This window comes from Polyodon spathula, unplaced genomic scaffold (genome assembly GCF_017654505.1).
Source record: "Polyodon spathula isolate WHYD16114869_AA unplaced genomic scaffold, ASM1765450v1 scaffolds_766, whole genome shotgun sequence".
Taxonomy (NCBI): Eukaryota; Metazoa; Chordata; class Actinopteri; order Acipenseriformes; family Polyodontidae; genus Polyodon; species Polyodon spathula.
In genome coordinates this window covers 661,639-675,000 of record NW_024472254.1, presented here as the reverse complement: position 1 = coordinate 675,000, position 13,362 = coordinate 661,639, and the positions used below count along the sequence as shown (strand labels likewise).

At 39.1% G+C, this 13,362-nt stretch overlaps 1 protein-coding gene across 1 annotated transcript; it reads left to right on the top strand.

The window, feature by feature from the left end:
• Nucleotides 1-566: 566 nt before the first annotated feature.
• wsb1 (WD repeat and SOCS box containing 1) lies at nucleotides 567-12,472 on the top strand. The gene is made up of 9 exons (XM_041241381.1): nucleotides 567-947; nucleotides 1,980-2,148; nucleotides 3,415-3,683; nucleotides 6,118-6,249; nucleotides 6,629-6,729; nucleotides 9,697-9,869; nucleotides 10,070-10,183; nucleotides 11,045-11,152; nucleotides 11,420-12,472. The coding sequence occupies exons 1-9, from the start codon at nucleotides 908-910 to the stop codon at nucleotides 11,580-11,582; spliced, it is 1,269 nt and encodes a 422-aa protein (XP_041097315.1). The 5' UTR covers nucleotides 567-907; the 3' UTR covers nucleotides 11,583-12,472.
• Nucleotides 12,473-13,362: the final 890 nt, after the last annotated feature.

The following is a 13,362-nucleotide window of genomic DNA, read 5'->3' as shown; positions in this document are numbered from 1 at the left end:
GGTCCCACTTTGGAAAGTGCACTGAGGGCCAGCATGCACGTCAAAGCTCAAAGCAGCATTATCAGTAGCAATACATTTATAATGTGAAGTCAAAAACTACTACCTGGAAAAAAAAAAAAAAAAAAAAAAAAAAGGTAAACACGAACCGAGGCAAAGTGTCCGCTTATTGGACGGCTTAATAAACACAACGCAGAGCATGTGCCGCTTCCACCATTCAGCCTCTTCACTACAGATAAGGTCATTACCGTACCAGCGCGAAATCATGCGCACCTCCAGCTGATACACGAGTACGTTTAGCTCATTTGAGATTTCAATTATCAAACCACACAAGAATACATTTCCCCCCCCCCCCCGTTATAGGTAAAATACAATACCAAAAGTCGCCAAGGTCAGTTTCACACATATTCAATTTATTTGATCTATATGACTCCAGTAAAACAATCTCCCGCTCATGAGAATGGACCTGCTTGTGTGGTTATGCGGTAGTCGGTCTCTATGGCAGCGGTAGTGACGTGTTTCTCTGCCACGCCCATCACGGCGTGTGGTTGAAGAGTCAGCGGCCATGTTAGCTCAGTATAGAGTAGCGGGGTCTGTGGAGAGCCGGCTGCGTGTCGCCAGGTGTGAGCTCGTAATTTGTTTCTTGTGTTCTGCGGGAGCTTTCAGTGAACTGTCGTCTTTTTTGGAGCTGTGTCGGTTTGAGGAGCGCGCAGAATAGCCCGCCTGGAAGGGTTTTGAAGTGTGGTTTTGTTTTCAGTCGCAATCTGTAACGGTCGCTGCGCCAGCGGGCTGCAGGCGCGGTTCCTCTCCGCTCGGCTTCGCAGTCTAGCCGGCAGGCGGCGGCGGCGCTATCCTTGTAGGGTTTGTTTTTTTTTTGTTTTTTTTTTCAAAGCACCCAGTTCTAATTTAGATGGCAAGCTTCCCAGATTTTGTAAACGAAAATGAAATAGGTAAGTTTATATTATTTATTATTATTATTGTTGTTTGTTTGTTTTAACCTTTGCTTTTGAAGCTTTGGTTCACCAATATTATTGTTAAATATGTGTGTGTGTGTGTGTGTTGTGCTAGTTTGTGAATTCTGCACCGATCGGTGTTGAGAGAGCCCCTGCCATAGAGGACGCTTGCTTCCCCGCGTACACACACCAGCCTAACCTCCCGCATCCGTGGCGTGAGTGACACGTTTAAATTGGGTTTGCACTGTAGCCTGTGCCGAGGCACTCAGTCATAATTGGGTGCAGTTGTAGTTCTTTGTCTCTTTGACAAAAAACAACCACAGACATGAAGCTTTAGGTTTTAAAGTTTAATATTTAAACAGGTGTATCATGTAAGTGTAATGACATTAAGCCTTGTGTTTTCTTTATTGCAGTGCGGTGTGTTTTAGGGGTAAAGATGAAGTGGCAGGTGACACTCTGTCATTCGTTAGGAATTCAAGTGTAGAAATCGCGGAATCACGTGACCTTACACTTGAAGCCCCTTTAATCCGCAGTAAAGTGCCGCTTGATAGCTACCACAGTGCTGACCAAAACAGGGGTACCCACTACCACACGTAGACACATTGGCGATGTATAAAGAAACAGTAACTCAATACCAAGGTTTGAAATCGAGTTCTGCTTTTAATTAATACCTGACTGGCCCTTCAAACAGAATGCCTGGGTGAAGTGTTACAGTTAATAACTGATCAGTTGCTAATCAGCTGGTACGCAGTCTGCTTAAACACTTCTCACTAGACTTTTAAAATAACAACACATCATTAAGGCACACGCCTCTGGGAATGACTCATGGGTCATTGTTGTGAAAGTTTTGAAGACTTTGATTTCTGTTTTGCCTGCGTTTATAATACTGAACAGTAAACCTGCTCAGTCACTGTAATAAATTACACATTCAGAACAAACTGTCCTGACTGTCTCTATCTGAGGACTCTGCTTCCTGCCCCTTCCACCCAGAAATATCTTAACATTTGTATCTATTTTATTTGTCGCCAGCTAAGTCCTGGTTCATTGGAGAGCTTTTGACACCGTCCGCCCCCTTTGACCAGAAGTCTGGCCGGGAAACCTGGACTGTCTCTTTCGCTCCAGACGGTTCTTATTTTGCTTGGTCTCAGGGTCACCGCATCGTCAGGATCGTTCCCTGGTCCCAATGCCTGAACAATTTGTAAGCATGTTTGTTATCTATGGGAACTAGGACTGGTTTGTCTAAGTACCACTAGAGTTCAGTTCTCTGTCTGCCAGATTATTGTACCAAATCTCTTCATTGTACTGTGTGTGTGCGCGTTATATATATAATCTCACTTGGAGTTAGTGCACAAATTAGTAGCAATTAAGATTGCAGTATATTGTATATAGGATGGGTGAGTTAAAAGTTGGCAGGCATTCAGTTCATCTCATGTTGCTGTTATAAAGGAAAGTGCTGGATAGGTCAAGTTTCCAGCCACACTTTGCGTGTGCTGAATAGAGCTATTCACACTTTTTTGCACTTGGCAAGAAATGCTGCTGTTTTCCTCTTGCAATCCAAAAGCTGAAAGTTGACAACTCTTGAAATAATGCGTCACTGTTTGTTAAGTGACAGGTCACTTGTCCAATGTCCGTTTTGAACAGTGCAATACTTCACACACAGTAAGAGCACGTGGCTGCTTGTATCTGGGATAGCAACCTTAGTTGGCTTCATTGAGCCCTTTTCAATCCTATCAGCAGTTTTGTGGCTGCTGAAATGACCTTTCATTGCTTTTGTTAATGTCAGGGTGTAATTTGATAACACACAATCCAGTATATGTAACTCTTTTTATTTACATAGTTTATATGACATCATTATATAGTGCACTGTATTGTGTTTAATACATTTTACAAAAGCAATTGCAATCCTAATCGACACCCCCCAGTTAAATGTTTAGTTGCCTTACTTTGTTTCGTTGTAAACCCCTGCATGGACTCGGATGTGTTCTACACAATGCAGTCTTTTAAGAGTACAATAACTACATTGATATTTCAATTGCCAAACTTTATGTAAACTTAATGTACTGAGATGGAAAAGCTGTTTTCTTGTAGATGCAATCGGCTTTAAGGAATTGTTGCCACCCAACATTAAATTCCTTATGTAAGTTACCTAGAACCGAATGCTTTCCCTTCCCCACTTAAAAATAGAAAATCAATTTTCTAAAGCAGTTCTATATGGTTAGTCTTGCATACTAGAAACAGATGCATTCATTTTTATAGAACCTTCCAAGATTGAATTTGTTTGTTTATTTTTTAATCATTAAAATCTTTGTGTGGTTATAGTAACTGTTGTACATTTTTTGTGGTCTTTAAATTAATAAACTGAAATAAAGCAGATCAGTTTTAATCTATCTCAATAATACTGAAATGGAGTTTGTTATGCACGATGTGTAATAATGTGAACTTGTGTGTGTCTGCCCCATTGCAGTACGCTTGATGGCAATGTCAGTAACAATGTGGAGGACAGAAGGCTGTCCACACAGAACAGCGATGGGCAGCAGCAGAAGAATATACCCCGGGAGCACACTATTGACTGTGGAGACATTGTCTGGGGCCTGGCGTTCGGCTCGTCGGTGCCAGAGAAACAAAGCCGCTGTGCCAATATAGAATGGCATCGCTTCAAGTTTGGACAGGACCAGCTGCTGCTAGCAACAGGGCTCAACAATGGCCGCATCAAGATCTGGGATGTATATACAGGTATTCACTACTTTTTAAAAATTCTCTATCCAATATAATCAAGATGCAAAAGTTTGTAACCATTTTTTTTGCTGTTGTCCCCTATTGAATGCTTTTTTTATTATTTATTTATTTTTTTTTTTGCGAGGAAGAGTTTTAATGTTATGACCAGTGCTTTACGAAAGCTGTAGATTTCCATGATGTGGAGTTATGAATTGCTTGTTGACAAATGTAGATGTTGAAATAGTATGAGGGGGTGACATTTCTGTAGAAGGTAAAGAGATTGGGATTTTGTTTTCAGATTCACGATTCGCATGGTGGGAGAGGGGGGTGGAAATACACTGCATTGCTTGCCATGGTTAAACTGCGCTCCCTGGTTGGTTTCCTGTTTTCAGTTATACAGATTTTATAATTCTAGTGATTTTCCTGATGAGTTGAAACTGCTCATGCTGACGTCAAGTGTTTGTTTAAATGCGAATGCATGGCTGTTTCGTTAATGGCTGTGAAAGGTGGGCTCTGTGTATTGAAGTGAACTGTCTCCTGCTGTAAAAGATGTACCCAAGTTAATGTTTACCCTGCCCTTCCATGTTGTGAAGCAGACTTCAATAAATCCCCTAATGGAGTTGTTAAATATTTCAGTAGTAGTCTTTATGGATGTGCTTTATTTTATCTATTAAAAAGAGTAATCTGAGGGTTGGGATAAATAGACCACCTGTAAAATCCAAGTCATAAAAATAAAGGTCCAAAGTAGAGCCAACTGGAGGTCTCTGACATGTGACTATGATCCAAGCAAACATGCATCACTTGGCCTCCATGCTGGCAGGTATCCAGTATTACTGTTTAATAGCTGTTGAGTAACTTGACTGGTTTGTGTTGTACACGAAGGGGCAGGTCCCAGAAGTTTTCCATGATTGGCTGTAAAAGTTGTTTGCCGGCAGCACTGATTCATTTTGGTGTGAGGCTAGCTGGATAATTTGAAACATACAGAACAGTAATTGACTTCAACAATAGAATTTTGTTTCAACACTTCATGAAAACATGTGAGTAACTTGGCCAGTCTCATTTCATATTTTCAAAATGCAAATACAGAATGTTGGAAAACATGGATCAAGAATTGATTAGCAGTTTGCTACGCATGGGGACTGGCAGAGCTATACTGCTGTTCTTTTCTGAAAAGAGACTAATACTGCAGATAGCAGACTGTTTGGTTCAAATTGCATGTACTGCTAACCATTGATAGAGACATTGCATCTACAAGCTTCTTGCCCAACATTGACTGCAAGCTAATGAGATAACAATGCTGTGGACTAGAAGGGAACAGGCTGTAAAGACTTTGGAGAGATCGAAACAGATAATGCCACTAGGATCAAAGGGGGTTGCAAGAAGATAACAAAAGGCAGATGTATGGACCTTTTGTCTCCAGGAGTGTGAAGAATGCACTGAGTTCAGAGGTTGTCACACTAGACTACACACACGCTCACACAATAAATTAAATTACCTTGACCATTGGTTAAGTGTCAGAGAAAGGGGAGGTGGACCATCTATACAGAAGGGTATTTAATGTCATGCGAACATTGGAATGATGAGTATTCTGTTTGTCCTGTACCTGGGACCAGACTCCCTGCATATTTCAATAAACCTAACAACTGATTGAAGAAAAGGACTCTGTGCATTTTCTTGAATCTACTTAATCACCATCATTTTTTGTAAGTTACTTCACAGAAAATATGTAAGTGACTCTGACACTTATTTAAATACTTGTCTGTTTATGGGCTTTCCTAATCACTGTGCCAATAAGGTAAAAAAAAAAAAAACTGGCTAAGAATAGACTTTGGGTCTTTATCAAACTCCTATCTTGGTATTTGTTGGCTCAACTAGGGATATAACCTTTGTTAGGGTAGGAGTTTAAAAATCTAATTTTAAATGGTGGTTTATGAAGGTTAGATGCCCGTAGATTATTCCATATCCAGTACAATGTAAAGCTACTGGTAACCAGCCAAACAAACTGCTGATAACCTCACCTTACCAAATAATCACTTTTTGAATTCAGTGCACATGAAACAAGTGATGTAAAGTTGCTTAGTTTCTTTTTACAAGTAAGCCTTTGAGGAAAATGAATAGCTTTTATGTAAGGGTAATTGGGGTATGAATTGCTGTACAGGTAACAAACCCAGAGACGTACTTTGCAATAGATATGCTTATTACTGGTAGGATTATCTGAAATGCATGTTGAAGGAAATCCTGTCAACACATTTAATAAAAGAATTAGTGTCATCCCAAAAAACTATGCATATTTTTCATAAAACTACTCCCTAGAACTTGGCACGGTACAGCAATCGTACGTGAATTTCGTGTTGAGAGGTTAATCCTGTGTTTCAACAAGCAGTCTTTGAGGGATGTTTGAACTGTATATACAACGTGTTTTCTATTTTATTTTTTTTATAATTCTCTCTAGGTAAACTGTTGCTAAATTTAATGGATCACACTGAAGTAGTGCGTGACCTGACTTTTGCCCCAGATGGAAGCCTTATTTTAGTGTCTGCCTCCCGAGATAAAACCCTGAGGGTTTGGGACCTTAAAGATGATGGTAAGTTGCACAGTTTGAGTTTCATGACTAGCTATTCAACTACTCTATACTGAAAACTTGTGCGTACCAAAAGTATGATCTATATGGCACACCACTTCCTGATTTATTTATTTTTTTTAAATCAATAGACTAATCTACCATACCCCCTTTTTGACAACACATCACAGATGCATACCAGTTCAATGCGTCTGCATGCCTTAATTTTGTATTTCTTTAATGATTCAGTATTGCTGCAGGTCCAGTTGGAATAAGTTGCATGATTGCACTATCTAGTCTTTTGCAGGTTTTTGTTTAGAGATGCAATGTCTAGCTGGCACCTCATGACACTCGGCTCTGTAGGAATGCTGTTCCAGTATGAATGTACTTTCTTGTTTTGCAGGAAACATGATAAAAGTGCTGAGAGGACACCAGAGTTGGGTGTACTGCTCTGCTTTCTCTCCCGATTCTTCTGTTCTGTGCTCTGTAGGAGCTGGGAAAGCGGTAAGCATTTAAGTTCCCTTTTATTTAAGTGTTGAATGCTGTGTTTACATATTCTTCTAATGAAATCTAAATATAATGCTTAATGTTGCTCTGTGTCCTGTTCACAATCCTGCTTGCAGGTTGTTGCTGATTTTTTGTTTGCCTTTTTAATAAAATATGCATGCAAACTGTAGTGATATTAAAGGTTGGTTACTGTATCCCATCTATTAAAATAGGGATTGCCTGTTTGAAATTGGAGACCCTGCACCATCTGATTTTTGATTAAAAAAAAAAAAAAAATAATAATAATAATAATAATAAATAATTGTAAAAGTGGAACTGTGTACCATCACAAGATGAATGAGAGAGAATACTGTCCTGGATACATCATCTGTATATAACCTGTACTACATTATTATTTTTGGTGAATATTAGTAACTTGTTACTGTGAGAAACAAGTTGTCAACTATACACATTTACCTTGCGGTCTTACAAACAATACTACCATTCAAGCAAGTCCTTATTCCTTCTAAATAATTCTTTATCAAAGAATCAAGAAATATCAATAGAAATAACTCTTCAAATAGATACTTTCAGTTACATAGCTGTATTTTGTTTCCCTTTTTTTGGATCAGAAGTTGGCATTAGAAGTTACAAGCAGTTGTGTATTATATTCTCGTATTTCCCTGTTATTCATGCTAGAAGCGAACACAGATTTGCTATAATTTGGTGCACAATTGAGTTCAGTTGATGTTGGACTGCTACCCACAGTCCTGAAACACAAAGCAGACCCCACCACCATGCAATCTGACCCAAAGTCATTTTAAAGATTTTTCACATTGGAAAATAAGCTGCAGTCTTTATCGCCGCTCCTTATGGCCTGGAGGAGTTGAGTGACTGGTATTCTGTTATTGTGTTGTGTAGTGCAGACAGTGTGGAGGTGCAGCATGGGGAAGCCTTGCTCTGCACCTGCCTGTTCTAATACATCTGTCCTGTGTGGTTGAGTAATTGACCACTCCTAGCAACATTGCTGAAGTGCAGTGCCGTAGGGTAGACGGGTCCTTGAGCGTTACAAGCAGCCCAGGTTTCTGCTCCAGTCAGCTCCTAAAAGTACTCTCTGTTTTTAAATATAGCTGCATTGCTTTCCAGTGCACATAAGACAGTTCAAGATGAGTCTGAGATTTACTATGCATTGGACATCCACTTGATCCATGTGACCATGGAAGCACTGCTCCAAGTCATTTTGTCTTTTAGAACAAAAAAACTGTCGGTGCCACACAGCAGCTGGGATGATGCAACAGCAGGCAGCTTTATCTTGCAACTGTTGCAGTTAGTTTCGGGCAACATCTATTTGTCAGTTTGATTTTAAGCCACTTTTGATTGCTTAATGTCACCCGTAACTTCAACAGCTGCCAGAAAAAGTAGCTTGTAAAGTTCATCTCCTCAATTCAGTACAGTGAAATGGATTTATAATTTAAGACAGTCTGTACAATTTCATTGTGTTTTACACAATGATTTCTTTTTTATTTTTATTTGGTTGTTTTTCCATAAGTGTCTTGCTTTCCCTGTCACAGGTGGTGGCAGCAATATGTGGTGTGGTTGAGGTTTTGGTGGAGCGCCGCGCTCACGTAGAGTAGCGGGTACAGAAAGAGTGGCATTTCCGTCTACCAGGCTTGGGACGAGCTTGCCCATACAAGGAGGTAGCCTTGCTTCGGAAAGTAAGGCTTACTGTATGTAGGTTCTGGTTGATGTCCACGTCTGCTTTTTTTTTTTTTACATTTTTTATTCCTAAACACATTCTACCCTTCCCCTAAAACTACTACTGGCTTGCTAGATTAGATTACCCAATGATTGATTTATTTATATCTTAACAGCTGAAGGTAGGTCAGATCTAGAGTTTCTTGACCTGCCACCCCTCCCCATGCCCTGTTTCATTTCTAAGAGCTCGAATCAGAAATCTTAACAGTGTAGTTCACACTTGTTAGAATGGAGAGGAACTCCTTAGTATGGTCTGATCTCTGCCATTTTGGTTTTAAACATTGATGGCCACATGTTCTCGCAAAGCTTTTTTTGTTTAGTTTTTATCTAATAGTGTAACTTAGGTTTAGAAAGGCCTGAGCCATTCATAACCGATACAAACGCAAAGGGGTTATTTGTCCTTCAGTAAACTGCTTCCATTTTTATCATCTCTTCAGTTGATCTGCTTCATAAAAACTGTGTAATTAGGCCACCAGTTTGTGCCAGTGATATTGACCAAAGTACTCCAAGTTGAACTAGCCAAGATTAATTTGCTTCCATGTTTTGATCACCAAGGAGAGATGTTTTGATACACTTTTTACAAGCTTTTGCTCAATTTTAACAATGACTGTAGGTGATTTAACATTAATAAATGTTAGTTTCGCAATGAGATTGTGCAAAGTTGCATGCTTGAATTGTGTGTTTGCCAGAGGCTTGTTCCTTTTGGCCATCCAATGTTTTTTTTCTCTTGCAGTATCTGTTTCTCTTCGTAGGCTCCCGCTGCCGGGCGAGCCTACTGTAATCACAAGTGATCTAACACTGTGACAGGGGATACCACTGGAGTAACAATAGGTTACCTTAAATTACTTGTTTGTATACATTTTTTTCTAAACTGTCTGTAGTTTGGTGGGGGGGGGTAGTAAATGTAAGCCTTCCTTTTTAAAAATAAAGACTTTTTTATTCTGTACTTTTGGTTTAACATGTGATCTATTTATAAACCCAACTGTTAAGGGAATAAAGATATGCTTATTGTGTATTTATTTAAAACAAAAATGCTTCTTGGCATGTGTGTTTGAGTTTAACACTTAACTGTTATGGCACTGAGCCTATTTTAATCCCATCTTTAAATTCAGATGAAGTCTTTTTTTAATTTGTAAATGACTTGTTTAGATTTTACATGAATTTTCATTAGAATGTTCTGTAGTCGGCTTGGAGGCAGTAGTTTATAACAACCCTGTGCTTTCATTGCAGGTGTTCCTGTGGGACATGGATGCATACACCATGATCCGCAAGCTGGAAGGTCATCATAATGATGTAGTGTCTTGTGAATTTTCTCCTGATGGGGCCTTATTGGCAACGGCTTCTTATGACACGCGTGTTCTAGTCTGGGATCCTTGTACTGGCAGTGTGTTGCTTGAGTTTGGGTAAGATGACTTGCAGAGAGTTGACCCCTTAATTCTGTTTTGCAAAAAATAAAAACCAGGTTTATGCATCTAGAATAGTCTATAGTACCTGGACCCTTGTAACAGATTATACTGGGCTCACTGTTAAATTGCAACCTCGTACTGTGGTTTTAATGGTGGCTTCATTTAAATGTGTGGCTGATTGATTTATTTTTCTTCAGACACCTGTTCCCTCCTCCAACTCTTATATTTGCTGGAGGAGAGAATGACCGCTGGGTGAGGTCAGTCTCGTTCTGTCACGACGGGCAGAGCATTGCCAGTGTTGCTGATGACAGGTAAGAGGTGACGCTGCAGCTTTCCTTGCCCGAGTGTCTCTACCTGCCACTCCTGTCACAGGGGTTTATAAAGCAATTTTAAATTGTACAAACTGGTGGCATGTTGTTTTTATTGTTGATAAACAGTAGTGGGTGCTGTAATGTTTAATGAATACTCACTCACAGCATTAGTGTTTTGAATGTATTTGTCTGGAATTGCTGCTGAGATTATAATTTATACATTTAAAAAAAACATCGTTAATCGGTAGATATGTTAAATGACAATTTTATAAACTAATAAAATGAAAGGATAAGGGTTAATGACCTGTGTAAGGTTCTGTACAGTTTCTCCAGAAAATAAAACTACAGCTTCTCTCTGGCTTCATTTCCTTTGTTTAAAATGAAGGATTCTTGCATGTTGGTGCTTGTCCAAATGGGAGTTAGCTGTTTCTGGGGCCACGGTAGGGATTCATCACATGCAGTTCACATGATGGCAATAAATCATAGTCCTCCAGATTCTGCCCCGCTTGCAGATCATTAACTGAGCCAGTTTTGTTTTTTGTGAAATGGCTGACGTGGAAATCTGTTAATAATCCACCCCCAATGAAGTGTGTATAGCTTGCAATGGCTCTTTTTTTTTTTTTTAGACTCTAGACAATCCAATCAGTTAAGTTTTGTAATACGGTTTTACTTTGAGCACATTTTCACTGAAGTCAAATGTAACAGTTATCTGCAAGGGAAATGGTGTCCTGACGAAGCTCGTGAACTTGAAACCAGAATGTTGTGTCTGTAATCGGAAGGACAGTGCATATCCAGACTCCTCCTTTATGTGTGAGACTTGGTTGTGGTTCAGATAGCAGTAACTTGTTTTTTCTATTTCAGAATGGTAAGGTTCTGGAATATTGAACAGAAGTCTCCACAAGCCATTGCCCCATTGAGTAATGGGTTATGTTGTGCTTTTTCAATTGATGGGCGCACTTTAGCTGCTGGGTGAGTTTAAGAGAAATTAATAAAACAAACAAACTACCATTTGCTCGTATTTGTAAAACAAGATTATGGAAAATTGTCAGAGTACTCTGGGACGGACGGACCTGTCTCAGGAATATGATCTTCTAATAAGATTTTACATTTAAATACATTTAATGTACTATGGAATATTGCTTGGTATTTTTGTAATGTATGCTTATTGTATTTGTGTGTATGTATCCTATCCACCTCTATCTAAAACCTTGCTTTTGTTTGTTTGTTCCCTTTTAGAACTCGTGATGGCAGCGTTTACTTCTGGGCCACGCCTCGGATCATCTCCAGTCTCCAGCACTTGTGCCGCATGGCAATTCGAAGAGTGATGTCCACTGACGAGGTCAAGAAGCTTCCTGTCCCAGATAGAGTGGTGGACTTTCTGTCTTACAGGATTATGTGAAAAAATAAGCTGAATTGCACGCTACGTACCAATGAAATTCCTTAAACTGAAAATGTGCTGTTTATAAATGCCATGCTGTGGGTTTGATACATTGTATTGTCTGTTCGAAGTTCTCCAGGATAATATGTATAGATCTGAACATTGCAAAGTACTGGAGGGCCTCATTTTCACTGTGCTATTTATCAGTCATTGTTCTTGTGAGAGAAATAATCGCCTCCTAAGCAGACCCTATTTGTTTCTATGTTAGAAAAGCTGTGAAGACAATAGTGTGTGTATAAAAAGCAATTTTTTTTCTTTTCTGGTTGAAGCTGATTTACAAGCTGGTGTGTGTAAGATAGTGTTTGTTCTGTAATAAGTTCTGCTTATAGTATGAGGGAACTCGCTGTGCTGTGAAGACAGATTGGTGCAAGACTCTGCACACTGGAGTTTCAATGTATTTGAGCAGGTCAAAAAAGCAGATTTATTTTTGTAAGTTTTTTTTTTTTTCTCTGTTAAAGCTGTACAGTGGGTTTTGTGTTGAATTCAGTTTACAGAATTGGCAATGCTAGTTAGACCAATGGTTTTGACCATTGTGGCTGATGCCAAAGGCTCTGTATGATCAGTGTTGTGTTTTTTTTTTTTATTTTATGTATCCAAGCCTGTTTGCATGTACTGTGAATGATGACATGCTCCTGCACAATTGCATGGAGTAGACACATCTTACAGCTTGTTTCATTTGTAAATGGGTTAGAACAGCAGTCTATAGCCCCACCAGTCACTCCAGTCACGTTGGGGTTCTTATGATTTATCATATCTGGTGGGATTTTATGGTCCGGTAACTGCCAAAGTTAAAGCAAGATGCTTTAACCATTGTGTATCTGTACTTGCAGGTATAAAATGAATATATCATTGTGGTGGTTTGTTTCCTTTTTTCTTGAGTATTTTATTCAAAGACTTTGTTCAAGTCTTAAACTTGTTTATTTGTGACTTGCATTCTCATATTTTTTGTTTTTGGTAAACCTTTTTGGCTGCACGAAGTATTGCTAATTTTTTATTTCTTCTACATACTGTTAGTTGTCGTAATTAATGTTACAGGTTTAAATGTTGGGAAGACCGGGGGTTAAATGCACATGGCTTTCTCATGAACATTCCTGGAAGCTTCCATTTCAAGAGATCTACAAAGATGTTTGTAGCATAGTTTGATTGACCAGTAATGTTAATACAGCCAGTAAAAGTTTTAGTGTTTGTCATCCATTCAAGATTATTGAAGAAAGTCAAGATGTATAATCTTACGATCTCGGGCAATTTAAAAGGAGGTGTTGCAAAATAACTGTTTTTACATGTAATTCATTGCCACACTTCATCCAGCACAGCAGCTTGGAGTTGGTTTTGAGAGCTATAGCTTCAATTTGTAACTGTCAAATATGGGTTTGTTAAATGATTTAAATTATAGCCTTCGTTGAAGGCGTCTGTCTATTCCTGTCCTAAACTGCAAATAGAACTTCATTTTCAGAACACAAACTCCAAACGTAACTGTTGAGGAGCTTAATCTTTGGATAAATGGCGTTCACACTAAAGCTGATGCTGGCATCAATATCTCGTTTTCTGAAAGCTTACTTTTGTCATTGGAGTCAAATGAAGAGTTACCAGTGTTTATTTTTATTTTAGTTTTAAAAACTAAGACCATGCCTCCTAGCTAACTCTTCATTCCTGTCTCTTAGCATTGAACAAAGCAACACATCCAAAGCTCTGCCCTATAACCCATTTCTCTTCCAGTATCTCCTTCTGATTGTTACATCCA

What these genes read in the sequence shown, in the direction of transcription:
- wsb1 (XM_041241381.1), top strand. Translation starts at nt 908, where the DNA reads ATGGCAAGCTTCCCAGATTTTGTAAACGAAAATGAAATAG. An exon ending in GCCAGTGTTGCTGATGACAG is followed by an intron (nt 10,184 to 11,044) that starts GTAAGAGGTGAC and finishes TTTCTATTTCAG; the next exon opens with AATGGTAAGGTTCTGGAATA. An exon ending in GGGCGCACTTTAGCTGCTGG is followed by an intron (nt 11,153 to 11,419) that starts GTGAGTTTAAGA and finishes GTTCCCTTTTAG; the next exon opens with AACTCGTGATGGCAGCGTTT.